The 14,978-nt window shown below is 43.0% G+C and overlaps 1 protein-coding gene across 5 annotated transcripts; it reads left to right on the plus strand.

Moving 5' to 3' along the window:
• The first annotated feature begins 294 nt into the window (after positions 1 to 294).
• zc3h4 (zinc finger CCCH-type containing 4) lies at positions 295 to 13,462 on the plus strand. Of its 5 annotated transcripts, none has more exons than XM_079246308.1 (14): positions 295 to 569; positions 4,756 to 5,062; positions 5,169 to 5,276; positions 5,379 to 5,583; positions 5,985 to 6,139; positions 6,633 to 6,729; positions 6,872 to 7,008; positions 7,101 to 7,214; positions 7,503 to 7,614; positions 7,763 to 7,872; positions 8,080 to 8,549; positions 8,886 to 9,196; positions 9,312 to 9,551; positions 9,663 to 13,462. In XM_079246308.1, the coding sequence occupies exons 1-14, from the start codon at positions 490 to 492 to the stop codon at positions 11,360 to 11,362; spliced, it is 4,146 nt and encodes a 1,381-aa protein (XP_079102434.1). In that variant the 5' UTR covers positions 295 to 489; the 3' UTR covers positions 11,363 to 13,462. The 5 variants fall into 5 exon arrangements, with proteins under 5 accessions (XP_079102434.1, XP_079102436.1, XP_079102432.1 ...); XM_079246310.1 differs by having other exon boundaries at positions 8,889 to 9,196; XM_079246306.1 differs by having other exon boundaries at positions 508 to 705.
• Positions 13,463 to 14,978: the final 1,516 nt, after the last annotated feature.

The raw sequence follows: 14,978 nt of genomic DNA on the forward strand, positions 1-14,978 counted from the left end.
CTGTGAGGCCACAGTGCTAACCACTGCGCCACCGTGCAGCCCTAATATCTACATATAAACCTAAAATAATTTATTGAGTAAGTATAATAATTAACTTCAGTAATAAAAAGAAAATTGGCACTATTACACGAGCGCGCAAACGCGCCTACAAGTCAAACTCAGGGCAAAGAATCACCTTGTTCTCTCGGTAATTTCCGTGAGGTGCATACGTCACGTCTGCCCCTTCGGAAACCCCGCCCCCTCTCCCTTTGGAGAAGACGGTCAGCCATTTTAAGTTTGTCAGTCGTCATTTCACATCGCTACAGTAGGACGGAGAACGTCAGGATTCAATTTCAGCATATTTCTCTTACAACTGTAGTGGAGAGTTGCCTTCTATGAACTGAATCTCTTCCTATACAAAAAACAAGTAGATCCTAGTGAAGTGACGCATAAGCCAGTAGATTCTAGTGTCGAGTTGTAATTTTTTGCACCTCAATGTAGCTAGAGGAAATGGCTGTGGAAAGCATGACTGTCCATCCAAACTCCCCAACTACCAACCACGAACACAACAGTCTCCTGACTGACGAAAGGTCGAGTAATTCTACAATCATATTTAATGAAATTATTTATTTGTCCTGTGCTTTTTACACAAAAGCCAGAGGTTCTTTTTCTTTTTTTTCTGTCAAAAGGGATTAAACTCGCCTTTTCTGGGAAACGAGTACAGAGGTAAAGAACGGCCACGTTGAAACGACAACGCCAACTGGGAGGCCTAATATCACCTGGAATAATGTTCCCTGTATTTTATTACATTATCACAATCATCGATCAGTCGACTGCAGCGAACTTGTCTGAAAGGAAAAGACGAGGTCCAAACAGCTGATCATTTAGATTTTTATTGCCCAACACGCCAATTTCACGATTATAAAGCATCGATTCAACATCGTTTATAGCAAATTAATTTACGTTAGTTAAATAACGTGTCTTGGAGCTTTTCACAGTTGCTGTAATATCGCAAGTGGAAAAAAACAAACCAAACGATTGTTTTTTTGTTAAAATTGAGGCCTGGTCTAATGCTAACATTAGCTTTTTAGCTAATGTTGCTAACGACCGCGTTTGGTAATTATTCTGTTGATAATTTGCGTTTTTCCAACGTATAAACTAGTTTAGTCATTTGTTGTACCCCATTTTTTTCATGAGAGTATTTATTCACAACGAGCTTTTAATTAATCTTTTTTTAAAAATAAAAAAAAAAACAAATACGCCATCTTTAGTTTGTCAGCTACCGCTGAGGCCTGGTCTGCTCACATTAGCTTTTCAGCTAATGCTGCTAACGACAGCGTTTGATGGGCTAGCGGCTAAGCTGTTAGCTAATTCTGTGGATAAGTTGCGTTTTTTCAACGTAAAAATGAGTTTAGTCATTTACTATGCTCCAAGCTTTTTTTTATGAGAATATTTATTCACAACGACCTTTTAATTAATCTTTAAAAAATACGCCATCATTTTCGCTTGTCAGCTACCGCTAATTGAACTACGCACTTGTTTTTCTGACTGACCAAACAAGTAATAAATGCCATCTTAAATAAGCGCATCTTGGCTATGTAAATGGTTTGCAATGATTCTTTTCAAGTTTTTAGCATTACTTTAAAATATTTAATTTTAAGAGGCATCAGTTGGTTGTAATCGTGCTGGATGTTTTTCTAATATGTCCCCTTTATTCACAGTCCACACTGACTCGTCCCTGACATCCACACAAGCCCCCCAGTGTTAAAAACGTATGCAAAGCATCCCAAAAGTGTTTAAAGTCAAACACAAAGTTCCCTGTTCCAAAGTACCAACTGGAATACTAGCTGATCTGTAGTTAGCCCCACTTACAAGTCCCACAAACCCCACTAGTCCCCTCTGAAAGGTCAGGGTTTTATTATCTTTATGGTTTTCAGTGCAAAATGTGAAGAAAACCTGTCACAGTAAGTATTCCAAATTTAATCATGGCCCTTTGCTTATACAGTTAGAGTTGTGACTCATGCATTGAGCTAAATAATGTACCATAATGCATGGTAAATCCTAAGTTGAGTGAAACGATGTTTGTAGAATTTGCCAGGGGTGTTTGCTAGAGGATGTTTTAATACATTTTACTGTTTGGGTACTTTTAAAGGATATAAATGGAAACTTTGGCCTAATTTACAAGGATTGCACATAGTGGACTGGCTTTGACTTCTCTGCAACTTATATCGGGTCTTATAATTAGTTAGGTAAATAACTTATTTCCTCTCAACAGGTTGATTTTGTTAGTTTGTGTTGCGATTAACAGTTTGAAGTCTATAAGATTTTGCTGGTTTGATCTGTTTGAGCTGAGTTTTGAGATGTCGAATAGAGTTTGTTTGCGTTCCCAGTTTTTCTCCAAACTGGCACATTGTTGGCAGCAGGTGATGTGTGTATAACATTTCAGCAGGCCAGAGAGGCCACCAACTTATGCCCATAGTGAATTGAGCCACCCCCATTCACAGCAAACCTGACTCTATAATGCAGCCAAATCCCTGTGTTGCTGTGTGATAGAAAGCCCTCCTCTGTTATATTAGATTTCCTTGGGACTGGCTTGCGTGCCAGCATTAGAGGGGTAGTTTGGTTGTGGAGATGACTGTGGTTTTTTTTTTTTTTTAATTCAGTTAGATGAAAAACAGGCAGACAAGAAGCTGACATTTGACTGGGAAATTCACATGGATTGTTGCTATACTTTTGTTTTAAGGGAATATCATCAGAAAGGACAGGATAACTGCAGAAATCATAACTATTTGCTAGGTTTAGGCTTTTTTCTGGCTTATGTTGCAGAGAAATATGACCAGACATAGTGTCTTATTTTAGTTTAGTTTTCTAGAAAACCAAACGAAAAAACACTGAAACTGGATTCCGTTCAGTCATACCTTCTGGACCACAGTCTTGTCATCATTTTCTTTTTAAATATTGACTTGGTCATTGCAAAATTTAGTTAGAAAAAACTTCAAACTCTCATAGCAAAGTTATTCTCATCATTTATTTCCAGAGACGATGCCCTGATAATGGTAAGTCTGAGGAACAGCGGTAACCTCTGACCTAACTTTAATACAACACCCAAAAAAACATTTACCGTGTCAACTTGACATTTTCTGTCAATAAAAACAGGTGTATACTTAAATAGAGTTTTAAATTTTGTGTTCAGACTTTCATGCAGATGTGCCATGATGAAGGGGTGAGGAAGCTGATAGGCTAAGGATTTCTTCAGTTCAGTCTTTGCATACCGTGCAGCTGACATTTTACCTCAGCAGATCGACCGTACCCTCCACCTGCTCTGTCTCAGTTCATTGTGTACTCTGCTTACAGTTGGACAAACCTGTCTTTGAGAAGTCAAGTCTTGTCAGGCAGTTGTAATCTCGCTCAGTAAGTGGAGTTCTCCACATCATCCTGCCCACAGGCCTCACCCTGCATCGGCTGCAGACGGTACTTGCCGCCTGCTTTGGGTGTTGGCTTTTGTAGGGCAGCCAGAACATAGTTGTTCTAACAGTGAGTGATTATTTCAGCCTATTTTCATTGTTACCAAAACCTTGTTCTCTTTGCTTTAGAATCGCAACAAACTACCTTTACTATGCCAGGTGTGTGTTCAGTGGTTGTTTTTGATCTAGTTGTTGTATTAAATTAGTTATGTTTAAGGTAGGATTTAGGGGTTGTGTTGATTGTGGCCGAGCAGTGGGCCACAAAAAGACCACAGTAGTAAATCCTCTGCCCCTCAAATGCAGTGTGACTAAAGGACTTCCCTCCGCTTCAGGTATTTCAGTGGTTTAATCTTGAACATTTGTGTGGATCCACACAGAAGGGCACCCATTCAAATTTTTACTTAATTTAAAATAAGACACAATTATATGTGTGGTTGATTTGGAGGGAAGAAAAGTAAATATTAATGTCCATCTTTTTTCATGGATCAATACTAATCGATAAATGTTTCATCATTTTTGACATTTTGAAAACCTTCCCTTTTTGTTAGTTTTGGTACAAAATGCCATAAATTTAGAATTTGTATGGGTGATTATATCAATAACGTGTTTATTATTCGATGTAAGGGGCTATATGAAGTTATCCCATAAAACCACATTAGTCTGTTTCTCTTGTGATAAGTGTGGTTGATTTTTGAGGCCACTTTTTAGTTTTTATTTAGAGGATATTTGAGGGTACTGGTGTGTGAAACTGTGGAAGGGATCAGCCACAGTTTAAACAGCTGCTGTGTAAATATAGACAGGCTCAGGGCCTAGTAAACAATTTTTATGCCTCCATTATTGGTTTTCCTACAAGAGTGCACAGATTCTGGAAAAATTTGGTTCTTTATTAAATAAATTTGTTCTTTATAAACATTATTCACGTTATATATAAGATAAGTTCAAATTTAAACATTGTTTTTAGCTTGAGCTTGTTTTAATTTCTAAGTTCATAACCCCCCCTTTTTTTTTTTTTTACTTGGCCAGTATTAAACTACATAAACAGCAATAGTTTAGATCATTCTCAATTCAAACATGATTTAAAACTAAATGTTTTTTTGTTTTGTTTTGTTTGCTGAGCCAGACCTCTGTACTCACATTTCCTGTGATTTATTTCCATCATGCATAGTTTTGCTATTTCTTCATGTTGATTTTTGCTTTCATTTATAAATTCATGCCTGGAAACTTGACAGATGGCCGACACTCTGAATCAGAGCCAAATAGAAGAATATTTGTGTGACGTCATTCTGTTTGCTGTCTTTTGATACGTGTGCAGGCCAGAAGATGGAGAGCTGGAGGAGGGCGAGCTGGAAGATGATGGGGGAGATGTAGAAGAGGAAGAAGTGGGTGGAGGTGTGTCCACAGCAGCAGGTCAAGGGGGAGATGGTTGTGATGAAGCAGGTGGAGGAGGTGAAGCAGGAGGAGAAGGGACAGCGGAAAGGCCTCGGCGAAGCAGAGAGCGCCATGCCAGCAGCGACTCGGACGATGAAAGATCCCACCGTCGCAAGAGGAAGCGAAAGAAAGAAAGGGAGCGAGAAAGGGAGAAGAGGAGGTCGAAGAAGAAACGCAGATCGAAACATAAAGTAAGAATGTCGGCAGCTGCTGAACTTTAAGACTGTAGACCTACTTTTCTTTTTCATTTAAAAACATGAGGTTTGTTGTTGTCTGACGTTTGTCTGCCTTTTCCAGCGTCATCCGTCCTCTGACGATGATCACTCAGACTACAGCGATGACTCTGACTACAGTCCCAGTGAGAAGAGGAAGTACAGAGAATACAGTCCCCAGTACCCCCCCGCTGTAAGTCTTATGCCCCCATAAATTCCTGATATTTGTACAAATCTCAGATTTTTAAAAAGTATTTTATTATCTTGAACGTGTCACGGTGTGTTCTGTCCCTAGTCGCATGGCGGCTACAGTGGCTCAAAGAAAGGTGGTTACATGAAGATGGACAAACAGGGCTATGGAGCCTACGATGATTATGAGGAAGACAACTATGAAGGAGAGGAAGATGAAGACATGGGGGACGAGGACTATGACGACTTCACAAAGGAGCTTAATCAGTACCGCAAGGCCAAGGAGGGAGGCGGCGGCCGCGGTGGACGAGGTATGTTTTCAGCTAAACTGACTAAATGACTTTGCTGGGTGTGACGCATTTACTCAGCTGGATTCTGATCCAGTTTTCACGCCTGCCAAACATAAAAAAGGTCCCTGAACTGGACAACATTGTTTAAAATAAATGGTTGTTTTATGACAAAAATAAGAAAATTAATCAATATTTAAATTACCTAGAAAGTGGGACATTTGACAGTATTACTAATGGCTTGTCACAGACGGATCAACGTGCTTTTACTTGCGACATCGTTTCATTTGCAGCGGATGATAATTGAGCTCCTTCAGAAAAAGTCCTCTTATCAATCATAATTCCACTCATAAGCTATTGACAGTTGTGCTCTGCTGCCTTTCTGGCTGGCTTGTGTTTAATTTCTTGTTTTCGTGTCTGTGCAGGGGGCAGAGGTCGCATGAAGAGCCTCAGAGGCCGTGGCGGAATGAGGGGAGGAAGGAGGGGAAGAGGAGGAGGCAGAGGACGAGGAGGCCGAATGGGAGGGGGAAAGATGGGTGGAGACAACGATGATGGAGACGGCTACGGAGACGACATGGAGGTGATGTATTTTTAACAGAAAGTGCTGCCTGGTGTGTTTAGTAGTTTCTGTCAGAAATGGGATTTTCTTGGATTTAGTTTGTGTATTTATTCTTTTGTTGAAATGTGAAACCTGGAAGCATTCCAGTAAACAAAAATGAGAGGAAACTGTAGTTAAACAAGCTGTTCTGGTTTCTGCAAACATATAACTTCAGTAATTGTTGTAGATGATCATCACCTGTTGACCAGCATTGACAAACCTGGGTGGTCTTCTAAGAAAAAAAATCCTTATTTTTCTGTTTATGGAATCATTTTTAGCATGTTATATTTGCTCATAAGTCACAGATGCTCTGCTGTAATTTTCAACAGGTAACTAAGCTGGTGGCATTCAGCCTTTTAAAAAAACAGTTTATTCAAGCAAATGATCTACAGTAAATTTTGTTCCAGGTTGCTGCTAAAGTTAGATTTTATTTTGAAACAAATAAATGACACTCACTCTGAAATTATCTTTACAGTACGGAGAGGATGACTATGACAACATGGGCGATGATGACTATGATGACTACTCAAAAGAACTCAATCAGTACAAAAAGTCCAAAGACAGAGGCAGAGGTTTGTGTGTGTGTGTGTGTGTGTGTGTGTGTGTGTGTGCGTGTTTTCTCCATCTTCATCATCAGTTCAGCTCTTTCAGGCCAAGTCTAAATACAATCTGCTATTTTCCTCAGAAATTCACTCAAACTTAATTTCTCACCAGGGGGTAAAGGAGGCCGGGGGCGAGGAAGAGGTAAAGGAGGACGCGGTATGATCAGAGGAGGAAGGGGTCGAAACAGAGGCAGAGGAAGAGGTGATATGGGGAATGATGACGACAACAATGGAGACATGGACAACGGGGTACAGCTCTTGGAGATCAGACTGATGTGTGCTGAGACTGAGACAAGCAACTGTCAGAGCTGATGTGTTTTTGCTGGTTGTGTTTTACTCAGGATGGAGTTGGAGGTGATGGGCCGGGAGTAGGGAGGAGGAATCATAATGAAAAGCACCAGGACAAGAAAGGAAAAGCCATTTGCAAGTACTACATCGAGGGAAGGTGCACTTGGGTAGGCTGACACGAATGTTCCCGTTCAGAGCCACAAATTGTACATACTGTACCACACACACATGTGTTTTGGTTGTGTTTACCCAGAATGCTGTGTGCTGAACACACGATTTGTTTTGTAGTCCGCCTCTTCTATTTGGTTCAACAGACCAAAAGTTGCATGTGTAGGCAGACTGAGTCTTTGCATTCACAATGCAGTCTTTCCAACAAGACTGGTGTGAATAAATATGAACATCCCTGCAGAATCCCCCAAACATGCACGTTTTACTGAAAACTTTTTCATCACCAGGGCGACCACTGCAACTTCAGCCACGACATTGAGCTGCCAAAGAAGAAGGAGCTATGCAAATTCTACATCACTGGATTCTGTGCCAGGGCCGACCATTGTCCTTACATGCATGATATCCTTTACTGATGCGCACATTGAGAGGATCTGTTTGTCAGATTAAATCATTTCATGTCTCTTCGTAGCGAGATTCACCATAACAGAAAACATGACAGACTTGGATTTATGTCTTTGCATGTGTTCCTCCTTGACTCCAATGATACGAGAATTTCCTTGTAAGCTGTTCCACACCACAGGGAATTGTGTCAATGGAGATGAGTGTATGTTTTCCCATGAAGACCTTAATGACGACACTCGAGAGCTGCTCAACAAGGTGGGACCTCCACACCAGTTGCTTTCTGTTCCAGCAGCTGTATACGATCAAGTTCTTTTCTGATGTCTTGTGATGATTAAAATGGCAGAAATGCATTCAGGTTATTTACATGTCTGTGGTTGTTTACTGTTTCCCATAACTTAGAAAAATAAACAAATTATGAATAAGTCACATTCCTTTATTGTTGGATTTCTCTGATTTTTGCAGATGCTTGCAGAGGATGCAGAGGCAGGAGCTGAGGATGAGAAGGAAGTAGAAGAACTGAAGAAGCAGGGGATCAACCCTCTTCCTAAACCTCCTCCTGGAGTTGGCCTTCTCCCTACTCCTCCTCGGCCTGTTCCAATGGACGCCAACACAGGGGCTCCAGATTTTGGCGGCCCACCAATTAGTGACTTTGGGGGTCTTCCTGGGTCTAATCAGGTTCCTATTGTGGGCAAAGGTCCCCCAGTTCCAGTACCTGTCCCTGGGCCTAACCTCAATGCTGGTCCACCTCTCCACTGTCCTGATGGAAGTCCCTTCCAAGGAGGACCACCCCCAAATCCGAGTTGCCCCCCTCCTCCTCCCCACATGGGTCCCCCACCTCCAGGTGGTGGAGGCGGAGGCTGCAAGAAGATTCCTTCGTTGTTTGAGATCAAAGTTCAGCCAACAGGGCAACTGGCTCAGAAGCTGGCTGTTAGGTAAGAGATCGGAACAAAATCTATCCTTTACTAATCAAAATAAACACCATTTAATCTGGAGTGAGACAAAGTCAACCTTCAGGCTGGATTTATGCTCTACATGCGCTACAGCAGGGTTGGTGTCAGGGGCCTCCAGCTCCAGTCCTGGAGGGCCACAACTCTGCCGGTTTTTTATGTATCCCTGTGCTTATTGTCATAGTCTGTTGCATCAGCCTGGTGGAAACCAGGTGCGTTGGAACAGGGATACGTGAAACACCTGCAGGAAAGCGGCCCTTGAGGACCCGACTTGCGACCCTGCTTGGTGAATTTTGAGTAATAGTTTCCCTTTTGCTTCAGAAGCCAGGCCCCCAGTAGCAGCCAGGCTCAAACAGCAACTCCTGCCCCCCAAGGGCCCCCGGGTGCCGTCCCAACCCGCTTCCCTGCCCCTCCAGGCATGATGTCGCCGGACATGCAGAACATGGGCCCCGGACTTGGCATGAACCAAGGACCCCCTGGCGGACCACCCATGATGGGAGGATTTGGATCGAGTGATGGTCCTCCACTTGGAGCTGCAATGCCCCCGGGTCCTCCTCAGGGTGGCGGAAACTTCTTCAACAACTTCTTCGGTCAGCAGGAGGGTATGAAGATGGAGGGAGTGGTGCAAGAAGGTGAGAGAGAGAATGTCATGTTGAACTAAATACTAACTTATCTCAGAGGCCGCCAGCTGTGTGCCCTGTCATCACGTTTAGTCTTAAATGTGAATTTGTGTTTGTTCCCTTTCAGGTGACAACTACCAGGGTTTTACTGACGGAGGAGCGACTGGAAAGTTTGGCAGTCAGTCAAGCGGCCAGGAAAGCTCCACAAACGGAGCCTCAGCCAATCAGGGAGGGATCTCTGTACCTGATTTCCTGCCTCCGGCACAACGAGTCCTGTTTATGAGAATACAGCAGAAGCAGCAGGAGGAAGAGGAAAGAGCTCGCAGGATGGCGGAGGGAGGGGGGGAGAAGAGTAAAGATACTGAAGGTAAAGGAAATTTTATGTACGCCTCATATCCTGTCTAAACGTTGCTGTTAATACCTTTATGATATCAAAACAATTTTGCACTTACATTGTAATGATATTTTCTTCTTCTAGGTGACTCGGGGAACTGGTACTCCAGTGAGGATGAAGATGGCGGTGGAAGTGTAACCTCCATCTTGAAGACACTCCGTCAACAGACCCATGCTCCTCAAAAATCCGACGGCCTTCCCAGTGATCCACGTCTCCAGAAGACGTCTGCCGCCAACCCACTGGCTCGCCCGGCGGACCCTCGCTTGATCCGTGATCCACGTCTGGCGCGTGCCACCGAGTCAGCCCAAACGCCCGACTCCGCAGCAGCTCCATCTTCCTCTGGACCACCTGCAGACCCCAGGTTAGCCAGGCTGGCTGCTGCTGCCTCTGCAGGATCCACATCACACTCGCCTCCTGCTCCTAAGCAAGAACCTCTTCTGGTCTACAAGCCCCCACCACTGACAGCTCCAGCTGCTGATGAAGAAGAGACGGAGCGAGTTCTGAGGGACAAGCCGGTGCCGATTCCTCTGGACCCGCTCATGGGCATGGCTCTGAGAGACCCCCGCTCCCAGCTGCAGCAGTTCAGCCACATCAAGAAGGATATTATTCTTCACATGCCGGCATTTTCAAAAACCGTCACCTGGTCACCTGAAGATCTCCTTCCTCTTCCTGTTCCTAAGCAGGACCTTCTCCCGCTCCCACCAGGCATTCCACCGGTGTCCTCCATAGATCCACGTTTGTCTCGAGCTCAGCAGCAAATCCAGACTTCCGTCCCTCACTCACAACCTCCACCTGTCCAGCCCCCTCCTCCCATGGACCCCTCTGCTTCCTCCTCATCCTCCTCCTCTTCCCTTCCAGACTTTGAGCTGCTGTCCCGGATCTTGAAGACTGTTAATTCCAGTCCGTCCCAAACTCCATCCCCTCCTCTCATTACCAACCCCCCTCCCTCTATGCCACTTTTAGGTCAGTCCCCTCCCATGTCTTCTGCACCTGCAGAGCAGAACAAGCCTGTTGACCCCCGAATAGCCCGTAAAACTCCATCAGACCCCCGTCTCCAGCCACAGAAGTCAGCACTGAAGCAGCCATCAGAACCTGTGGCGCCTCCTGTCCCCGCTACATCTCCACCACCATCATCATCATCATCTTCCCCTCCCACCATTGCTCCTTATGACCCAAGACTGCTCTCCTCTGGTGGGACAGGGCGCAGTGTAGGAGCTGGGGCACCAGGGGGCGCTAGTGTGCTGAGCAACATTAGTCTGTATGATCCTCGGACAAATAAACCTAGTAGTCCTGGTACCAGCGGTGGCTCTAACAACTCTCCCAGTTCAGCCAGTACAGAGTCCAAATCAAGTGACCCAACGACTAAAACCAAGTCTAAAGAGCCCCTGTTTGTCAGGAAGTCTGCATTGGACCAACCAGAACCTGAAAAAAGTGGAGAGCAGGGGACAGACCGATACAACAGTTACAACCGACCTCGGCCTAAGCCTGCGCCATCGCCAAACTCCACTGCCCAGGGGGGGTCTGCTGTAGCTGGGGGGGCTGCAGCGGGAGGGCCGAGTGCTCCAGGTGCTGCTGCAGACCAGGGACCTGCAGGCGTGCACAACCTTCCAGTGTCCTCTCTGTTTGGTGTAGTGAAGCAGGCTGCCAAGCCGGGTGGGACAAGTAGCCCTTTTGGAGGGAACAGCCCGGCGCAGTCTGACCAAGCAGCCACCGATCAGGACAACGCCTCACTGAAGGACGTTTTCAAAGGTTTTGATCCCACAGCTTCACCCTTCTGTCAGTGACCTATACTCTGAAGCAGGAAAGATACGGTGGGCTTGTTTTAAGATTTACTGAAAATACAGCTGAAGAAGAGACAGAGGACGGCCGGGTGGCAGATGCCTGGAAGCCTGGTTACCACAGACTTTAGTGATCAAATAAAACCTATTTGATGGATGGACGCTGCCCCACAGTGTTGTGGAAGAGACTCTTGGGTAATGGGAAAGATTTAACTCCAGATCTATTTTAAACAAACTTATTGATGTATAAAAAGATGTAATCTACTGTCTCAGACATCAACAGAAACACATTTATATGGAATGAGCATTTTAGCTTCACATCTTTTTGTTTTTCCTTTTAGATTTTCGGCTCATTTTTTGTAAATCTTCTCGTCTTTATATTGTTGCACTCTTGTAAATAAAGAGACGTGTCTAATATTGGTAATACTCATGGCAACAAATAGGATGGGACTCTCTTTTTTCCAGTTATTCACACCAAAACACGACTTATTTGTGATGTTTATGTAAATAAACAAACAGCACTGAGGAGAATGTTAGAAACTGCCTCATATCATTGCTTCTGCATTCAGTGTTGAGCTTTCTGAATAAAAACACCCTTTGTTTCTCTACATTTCATGTTTTGTGGAGAAAGTTGCAAATATCTAAACAGAAATCTATATTCTGCTTGATTTATTTTTTAGTATTTATTTTTCTACTTCTTTGCACTGTCAGCTTATATTATTTGAGGTTTTTATTAATATTTTATAGTGTGTGTGGCTCCCCCAGCTGTTATGCGGTTTCATTTCAGGTATTTAGCTCTTACCCAGAACAGATGACTGCTGCGATGAAAGCAGCCCGAGACCTTTCAGTCCTGCATCTGTAACCACTACAACACTGCTGTTCCTTTGTTGCATCTTTACACGTTTGCCTTGATCAGTCTTGTGGCTACATGAACCTCCAAGTGAACACTTTGTTTTGTGAAACTGAAAAGCCGCTAACTCACTGTGATTTCTGTGGTTGTAAGGAGAAGCAGTTTGCAAACAGATTTTGCTGCTCAGACTGAAGACAGACGCATCACATCCTTTGGCCTGATGTTCGATGGCATCAGTGGCGTTGCAGAGATGTTTGTTCATTTTGGCTGCTGCCTAAAAATTCATCCCGTTTGGCAGATTTGGTTGGTTTGCTTGTTTTTAGTTATTCTAAGTGTTTATACTGGAAAGTGATCTGACAGCGACAGGTTTGACAGCAGGTGGAGGAATAGGATAATCATCTGCCTTGAAATGGGTTATGGCCCTGTGACAATCAGAGCTGCATTTGGACCTATGTTTTAGTTTTTTACACTTGCATTGATATGTGCAGGTTCCCCCTCGATTGTCCGCACTGTTTCTTTTACATTTGAGTGTTTTAAGCGGAGCTTTCAGGAAAAACAAACCAAAAGTGGTGAATCTGTTGGACTTGCTGAAGTCCAGACTTGATGATGGAAATGTTCACCTTGTTCACAGTAATTGGTTGGGAATCCAGAGCCTCCACAGACTGATGGCTTCAGAGATGAGTGCTGCGTCTGACTCATTTAAGGAAAAACATGGAGCATATTTAGTCTGAGAAGATGGTGATTTTATTCCCCGACTTGTTTTAAAATCTGTAAATGTGAAGTCGCCGTGGAGGCTATGGATGTCTTAGACCTCCAGAAGGTGAAGATTGTACAACGGCTCAGGATCATTGTCCACTGTCTTGTGTATAAATGTTGATCATTTTAATTTATTTTCTTTTTTTGTACTTTGCTATACTCTTATTTTTGAACTGTTGTTTGAGTATGTGATCATTTCTCACCTCGGTGGATGCAGGCAGTCTAACATTGTGAGGAGAGATGCAGATTTCTTCATTTGGCTTAATGTATCAGGATTTAGACTAATAATACATTTTTGGGTATTCCCTGTGTGCCCAGTTAAAGGTGTGTCAAGAAACTGAACTCCAAACAGCAATGAAAGTAATTGATTTGTGCTTTTGTTTATGGCTTTATTGTTTTCTCACTTTGTACATTTGACCAGTATATTTTCTTTGATGGGGGAGTTTTCTAATTCTACACTGTTGGTGAGGTTGTATTTAAAATAAAGTTGAATACATGATCAACTAGATTTACTGTTTTATTGGTTAATTCATTTAACCTGTTTCTCAATGCTGTGAAACTAGTTTACCTTAATCTCTCTTTCTCTCCATATATATATCTATATATAGATATATCTATATATCTATATATAGATAAAGAAATATCTATCTATACATATATATATATATATATATATATATATATATATAGATGTAGATAGGAGTAGTTCTTATTCTGATATGAATATCCATATTAATACAGCCTGTTGATGCCTTTAATTATTGAAGCTGCCACATCAGTTGTCATTGTAGCCTAAAATGATTTATTTTTATTATGATTTTATTTTTACATTACATTATGTAGTGTTTCTGAATTTTTGGTTTCTGTTGAGAAGCGTCTGTCTAGGTGTTTGTCCTTCAGGTCAGTCTGTGGTCACTGAGGTTGTTTGTTTCCGCTGCCTATTGAACAGTTCTTGTCTATCAGGAATTTCTTGAGAATGTGTCATGAGTCATGACCTGAGTATTGATCTTCTGTTATACATTTAAACATCATGAGATTTCTGTGTGTGCTGTTGTCCGTGGCTTGGATCAGCCCCTCGGCAGCACGCAGCCTGTTTCCTGGTTAACTGTGATCCTCTGACGACTTACTTCCTGCTCCCCTCCCATCCTGCAACAGTCTGGCTCCAGGAAGGCCAACTATTTATCCCATACCTCAAAGGCTTCCTATCACAGACACGAGCATGGGTCCACTCAGCTGGCAGTTTGCTTGGCACGGCCCTCCTAACTGTACTCTTGACTTTGACCTTCAGTGCAGCTGTTGTTTATTAATGACGTGAAACATTGGAAGGTTTAACCTTTGTTTGAGGAGACAGAAACTCATCTTGAAAGTGAAAAACTGCACAGACTGTAGAAAACAGTTTTCTGCTGATGATGCTTGTTGAGATTTAAAGATGTGGACGTCAGAGGATATTATTGACTGACATGTTCCAGGAAGTACTCAGTATCAAATGTTTTCTGATTCGATGCATAATGTTGTTTTAAACCATCTGAAGCTGATATAGATAAATATAGTAACGCCTGTTTTTCCTCGAAACACAGAGTTGTATTTTCACTGCATCTTTTATTGGTAATCTGCTTAGCTCTGTGTTCAGGGAGGCTACCTGTGGTGGGTGTGTGTATATATAGAAGATCTGATCCTCTTAGAGGATGACTTTGGCTGGGATTTGAAGAGTGACAGGCTGTCAGCTGCAGTGCAGTTCCTGTACTTGTGGGGGTGTGGTGTGTGAACCTCAGTGTTGACGGCTGGCTTAGCCTTCAGTCTCCATTGAGAACATGTGTTATGTCTCTCCATGCTTGTTTGTTTCTGTCTCTCTTCTTATCCTGGGAATCACAGCTTCACAAATATGACAAAACAATTCCCACAAGCTGCAGTCCACTTCACAGAGGTTTAAGGAGATTTATGTTCTAGTAATTAGCAATAAAGTTCCTCTTTGCTTGGAAACAAACAGCTGTTGTCATCTTCTGAATCAAGGAGAAA

This window comes from Telmatherina bonti, assembly GCF_933228915.1.
Source record: "Telmatherina bonti genome assembly, chromosome: 9".
Taxonomy (NCBI): Eukaryota; Metazoa; Chordata; class Actinopteri; order Atheriniformes; family Telmatherinidae; genus Telmatherina; species Telmatherina bonti.

Bases quoted from the DNA above. Each gene is read 5' to 3' on its own strand.
- zc3h4 (XM_079246306.1), top strand. From the start codon at position 596: ATGAAATTATTTATTTGTCCTGTGCTTTTTACACAAAAGCCAGAGGTT. The intron at 706-4,755 runs GTAAAGAACGGC...ATACGTGTGCAG, and splicing joins TCTGGGAAACGAGTACAGAG to GCCAGAAGATGGAGAGCTGG. The intron at 5,584-5,984 runs GTATGTTTTCAG...GTGTCTGTGCAG, and splicing joins CGGCGGCCGCGGTGGACGAG to GGGGCAGAGGTCGCATGAAG.